The sequence below is a fragment of the Quercus lobata genome, chromosome 1, assembly GCF_001633185.2.
Source record: "Quercus lobata isolate SW786 chromosome 1, ValleyOak3.0 Primary Assembly, whole genome shotgun sequence".
Classification (NCBI taxonomy): domain Eukaryota; kingdom Viridiplantae; phylum Streptophyta; class Magnoliopsida; order Fagales; family Fagaceae; genus Quercus; species Quercus lobata.
Window position 1 is genome coordinate 15216189 of NC_044904.1, and position 6440 is coordinate 15222628.

The window sequence follows — 6440 nt, forward strand, 5'->3', positions numbered from 1 at the left end:
AAACTAGTCACCCTTTTTCCCTAATTTTTATTGTTGCAGACAGTAAGTATATTTTAAAGAAAACAAAGGCAGCAAAAGGAAGATATTGCAACTGTTGAAAAGAAGAAAGAAACAATCCCATTTAAGAAAGCTGGTCCAGAAACCAGCTCAAAAAATCTGAGGAGCTGGTCCACTAGGACCATACCTGCACTACCCAGTGCCACAGCTCCCTTTGCAAATGAGTGATTTGCTACTACTCTTTTTTACTTTCCAGATTTTACAGAATCATTAAGTGGACCCCGACAACATATCTACCATCATTTCAAATTCAAACCAAACCTGAAAACCCGTAGAGTTTTACAGAGTGGAGGACAACCTTTCTCAAATCAAAAAGAAAAAGGAATCCATTTTTTTTTATGAGCTGCCAACAGTGGTTTCACAAGGTGCTTTGGATTCGATTATAACCCGAGCTCCTGAAGTAAGCCTGTAGGAGAAAATTAAACAAACTGTTAACCAACATTTTACCAAGAAAGTGGGATGACAATGATAATTTTTGAGAAACTAATTTGAGAAATTGGGGTAGACTCAACACTTAACTTTCTTCGATTTTGATCACTTTCTCCTCTTCTCTAAAGGAATCTAGCCTCTTTGATTGCTTTCTCCCCGAGGAAGGCTCTGTAATTCTCTTACTACCACCGTTGGATACAATGGGAGCTACAGTGTGTGAGCTGTCAGCTCCGTCCGAAGAGTTTCTTGGTCTATCTGAAACAGGTGACTTCATAGATTCACTTCGTGGCTGCTTGCTCAATGAAGTCTTAATTGATCGTGGGATACATTTGGAACGTCCTGAGGTTGACTCCTCTTTGTGCTCAATCGGATCCAATTGCTTACATATCCTGCAAATGCAAATGGCATTCACTTTCATACTTTTCACTCTATTTGCAGAAAATTGCAAAGGAATTAACCACACATGGAAGGTCAACATTGATGTTATGACTGCCATATCCCTACAAAATGATTTATTTTTTATTTTTTATTTTTAATAAGTACTCCTACTAGATGCCAAACAATCTCAATTAACAACCCTTGACCCATTAATCCACTATATCTATCCCAATAACTCCAGTTAATTCAACAAAATTATCCGTCAATCAATGCAACTACATCAGGATAAACAAAGCCACTTATATCCTAAATTGGGTATTAAAACAATAGTTCTAAATTTCTCAATGAAGACTCAATGCACGTTCCCTGGATTTGTTTTATTTAGAATTTTAGATAAGTATAATCCATGCATGTTTCAGGATCAATTTAATTAGTTCTTACAAAGTGTACTCACGCACAAGCATCTTCACAAAACTAATCAATCACCAACTCAAGTTATTCCAATTCTCAATTGCACATTTTCAACTGGCCATATAATATTTTTATAACTATTTTAAAAGTATGCTCTTTTTGCAAGTCTTTTAAATTTGCTATTACCTATAATATTAGAAGTTAGAACACCTTGCTCAGCTATGCAGAAGGCCAAGTAAGCTGAACACGATCTTACATTAGCTCAGCTCCTTAAGAAATTGATATTGGAAACCAAGCATGATTTACTTTTGGCTTGTGTAAGACATTAATGAGTCTGAACAAGCATCAAAGTGACCTGAGCCCCAACTATTTATACACAAGTGGAAATGGTTAACAATCCCAAACACACATGTATTAGGAAAGGTGGTCCACAAAACAAATTGTTTAGATGAAGGATATAGGTATCTTTGTTAACTGAATTCTGCCCCATCTTGTTATAATAGCGAACAGTATGTTCAAATCCAGTTAGACTTTATCAGACAAGCTTTCGCTGGATGGAGGAACTCAAAATTTAGAACTTCAATTCTTTTTGAACAAGATACTCCAATCTAGAATATTTTCTAAAGGGAAAAAATATATATATTAATGGTAAAATTAAACTTCAGTCGCACCCCCAAGCACTTGTGCTAAGGCTCAGCAGTTTCCCCTAAAATAAATGCACCAATCAATCAAATTAGCAATTCTTGCACTTACTATTTAGTTTTAATCTATGATAAATCCCTAATGCTCGTGTACCATAGATGTGTTCAAAAGATGTAACAGTGCAAGAAAAAGAACTGGAACCAGACTGACCTGTCAGCATTACAAGAAGAAGAGCGTTTCAGAGAATTAACTCCTTCTCCTTCTTCCTTAAGCATTTTGGTCTCAATCAAGCTCCCGCTAAAATATTCTTTGTCTTCCAACCTAATGCCCATCAGCCTTGGATTCTCTGACAAGCAATCTAGCTCCCCCAACACTAATGAAGTAGAGAACAACGGGGAGGGAAATTTTGAATGGGAAAACCTGGGCTTATAGGTTGGAATCAAGCCAAAACTGTGGTCCTTCACTGATACTGACCCACATGAGATCAACTGCATGAACACATTTGTAGCCTTTAGCCTTGCATTGGCTGGCATTCTTATATCTTCCTCTTCAAGAATCCTAAAACTGTTGATTTTACTAACATCAGCTCTAATCAATGATTCTAAAGTTTCCGTCTTGCCCCCAGAGGAAGACGCGCTAGAGGTAGACGGAGGAGGTGAAAACGATTCCCTACAGATCTCAGAATTCTCTTTTGCACGTGAAACCTGATTTCGATAAACATCACTACATTCAGGTTCTAACGACCCATCATCAGTCGAAACACCTCTTGTACAAGTCTCTTTGGCCTTACTTCTGCTTACATTGTCCTCAGTCTGCGTGGCTGCATCAGCCAAACCATCACCCTTATAAACCTTATACTCCGTCAAGCTCAAAGAACCACCCCACGAAGAATTCTTTCCAACTCTAGACTCCGGAGACACACAAGTCGAATCGGGTAATTGAACCGGAGGAGACAGCTCATCCTCTTGGGAATGTTTTATCTCCTTCCCGTTCATACTAGAAGAAGAAGACGAGTCATCATGACTTCTAGACGAAACGGGCTCCGGTAATTGTTTCAAACTCTGCATTTTTATATTTGCAATGGGACTAAATCGCTCTGCAATGAAAAAAAAAACAAACTCTAGATTTCAGATTTTCTTAATTCATTTTCTCTAATTAGTATATACATTATGCAATTTCTCTCCTATTACCAGAGTTAGATTCATCGAAGAGCTCAGAGCCTTTGAGAACATATTCATTCCCGTGAGCCGGAAGAATCCGATCATTTTCGCTAAGATCATGCCACACAAATCCATTTTTGTAGCTTCTGCATTTGGCATATACAATTATATAATATATATAAAAAAACCAAATATCATACTGACTAATATTCAAATTCCATTTCCATTATTTTCTTAGCATCCAAACAGAGTCACTATTTTTTGTTTTTTCTTACCTCTTACAAGACCAAGAATACATAGACGCCATGCCTCTTCCTCTCAGAACATTAAGCCTATCAATAACATCTACCAAAAAAAAAATCAAAATTTTCAAAAAGCTGAACAAAATTAGAGCAAAAGATATGAGAGAGTGAAACGATGGCGTTTTAGGTACCTCTCAAGAAAAGTCCATCGGAGGAAGAGAGAGGAACTTCCATGAAATGAGGGTGTTCGAGCTGGCGGTTACGGCAGAGATAGTAAACGACGGCGACTTTGACATTCCGGGGATTCTGTTGGTACTTCGGCGACTTTTCCGTCCAAACTTTTGATCTCTCCGGACTCACTTCTCTTCTGTACTTCTTCATTCTCGCCTCCATTTTTCTCACTCTCTCAGTCTCACATCCAAAAACGCCACCGTTTTTATATAGAACAAGCTTGGGTGGCCAACGAGAAACCCTAATAATATAATATAATAGTTAAAAAAAAGCTAAAAGCTAAAAACTAAAAACCGAAGAGTTTGAAAGTGGAAATCAGATCTGAGGAATCAAACGGTGAATAAAACAAAAGAGAGAATAAGAGAGAGTGGCGAATCAGAAGAGTAGTACGTGGAAATTACAGAACGGTCAAGGATTGGGCAATGGTGTGGGAAAAGAAGAAGATAGAGAGAGGGGAAAGGAAAAGACACGAAATGATTGTGATTGATCGAGAGAGAGAGAGAGAAGGAAAGGAAAACGGTAGAGGACGCCCGCATTTACTGTGTTAGTTAAGTGTTGTTATATCCTTTTTTGACGAGCTGTGTGTACTTCATTTTCAAAAACGATGATACAGTTGCGGGGAGAGAGGGGAAGAGAGAGACCGAGAGGGACAAGACTCGAAGAAGAGATAGAGAAAGGGGAAAGGGGGGAGGAAGTAGCTTAAGCTAGCTTGGCTCATATTTTTCAGGTAATTTTTTGGCTGATGCGGTGGACTCTTTTAGCATTTACTCTCTCTCTCTCTGTGTCAGCTTTTTCCAGGCTTTGAATTCAATTCTTTGATTTTCTTCTTGTTTTTATTCTACTATCGTTCTATTACTCTTTTACTACTTTTTACTGCTTTAGCCCTAATGTTTACGTTTCTTATTCTGAGTCTTGTCCAAGGAGGATGTGGGGTTTTACTTGTTACTTACAATTATTAGTACTTCTTTTCTTTTCTTTTCTTTTCTTTCTTTTTTTTTTTTTCTTTTTTTTTGAGAATCCGCCCCAGGAATAAAAAGGGGGAGAGAAGATTTATTAAAAAAATTCTGAATGATAAATAGTAGCTATGTCTATAGGAACATCCTCCATCTAGACATTAAGGCTGTATTTGGATGGGTGGAATATAGGGAGGATGGAAAATATAAGAAAGAAAATGGGGTGAAAAACTCAGTTTTCCACTGTTTGGGAATGGGAAGAAAATAGGGGGAGTGGAAAACTAGGGAGAAAATTTTCTCCCTGGGCCCACAAATTTTTTTCCTCCCAAATTGGGAGGAAAAGCAAGGGGGGAAAACTGCACTAAGGCAGTTTTACGGTAATGCCCTCCCTTTTTCCTTTTTTTTTTTTTTTTCTTTTCACGTGACCTGGAAACGTTCTTTTTTTTTTTTTTTTTTTTTTTTTTTTTTTTGCTTTGACCTAAAACGTTCTTCATTTTTTTTTTGTGACCTGAAACGTTCTTCCTTCTTCTTCTTCTTCTTTTTTTTTTTTTTTTTTTGTGACCTGAAACGTTCTTCCCTTTTTTTTTCTTTTTTTTTTTGTGACCTAAAACGTTCTCTTTTTTTTTTTTTTTTTTTTTTTTTTCTTTTTACTTTTTTTCACGTGACCTGAACATTTTTTTTTTTTCAATGTGGCCTGAATTTTTTTTTTTTTTCAAATATGACCTGATCTAATTTTTACATTATAATAAGAAAAATAATAATATAAATTTATATATGTGATGTGATAAATTTAATATTATGTAATAAGTATAAATAAATTTATTTCTTACATATTATACAACAAGGGTATAATAGTCAATTTATATAAATTACATTTTTCATCCTTCCCTTTTTCTCTCCAACCAAACAAAAAAGTTTTCCACCCTCCCACTTTTCCACCCCTCCAACCAAACATACAAGAGGGAAAACTAAATATTTTCCATCCTCCCACTTTTCTATCCTCCCACAATTTTCCATCCTCCCACTTTTCCACTCCTCCATCCAAACGGACCCTAAAAGGAGAAAAATTATAAGTTAGTCTAACAAGCCTATGTGCTACTTTGTTTCCTTGTGTGCGTGTATGACAGAAAACCAAATATCTAAAGGCTGAAGAGGCAATTTTGATGTTCCTAATGATATGTCCAAAGTTCGTAAAGGAGTAGTCTTCACTGTTCAGTGTCTTGATCACAAGTTCCGAGTCACCTTCAACTATAACTTGGTCAAATTGTAGCTCCCTAGCTAAACAGAAGGCACTACACGCTGCCAACACTTCCACCATCTCTACCGAGGTAGGTAATGGAATAGTTTGTGAGGAAGCAGCCATTGCTAGACCTTTGTCGTTTTGAATAATGACACCCAACCCAACTAAGGCTTCATTCTTAAACATAGCCCCATTGAAATTAATCTTCATCCAGTTTACGGGTGGCGGATTCCATTTGGCAGGTTTGGGAGGAGAGGTGGACAATGGGGAGGGGGATTCACTCCCTGGAATTTCTGGAGGTTGTCCCAAGCCATGAAGTTGATCTTATCCAACAAGATTGCTGCCTCCCCTACACGCATTTTGTTTCTTCGGGTCCAAATTAGTGAAGTTGTCATTGCAAACAATTCGAAGAGGTCACTCCTTTCTTGGCACTTCTGAATAACATCCAAGAAGTTGGAGCATTTCCTGGTCTGCCTGACCAACCAAGCAAAGTGGGCTGCCCAAACTTCAGATATAACTGGACACAACCATAGGGCGTGTAAGACCGTTTCCTGCTCCATTCCACAGCTTTGGCAAACCGCATCATCCAGGATCTTCCTCTTCATCAGATTAACCCGAGAAGGTAGAGAATCTAGCCTCGCCTGCCAAATTAGAGTTTTCACTCTGTTTGGGACCTTCAAGCTCCACACACCCTTCC

General features: G+C 37.7%; 1 protein-coding gene across 1 annotated transcript; it reads right to left on the minus strand.

The window, feature by feature from the left end:
• Nucleotides 1-254: 254 nt before the first annotated feature.
• On the minus strand, nucleotides 255-4258 carry LOC115980510 (protein UPSTREAM OF FLC-like). Its single transcript, XM_031102747.1, has 6 exons — nucleotides 3511-4258; nucleotides 3353-3422; nucleotides 3108-3223; nucleotides 2128-3013; nucleotides 577-875; nucleotides 255-463 (listed from the first exon to the last, which is right to left on the minus strand). The coding sequence occupies exons 1-6, from the start codon at nucleotides 3710-3712 to the stop codon at nucleotides 438-440; spliced, it is 1599 nt and encodes a 532-aa protein (XP_030958607.1). The 5' UTR covers nucleotides 3713-4258; the 3' UTR covers nucleotides 255-437.
• Between the last annotated feature and the right edge of the window lie 2182 nt (nucleotides 4259-6440).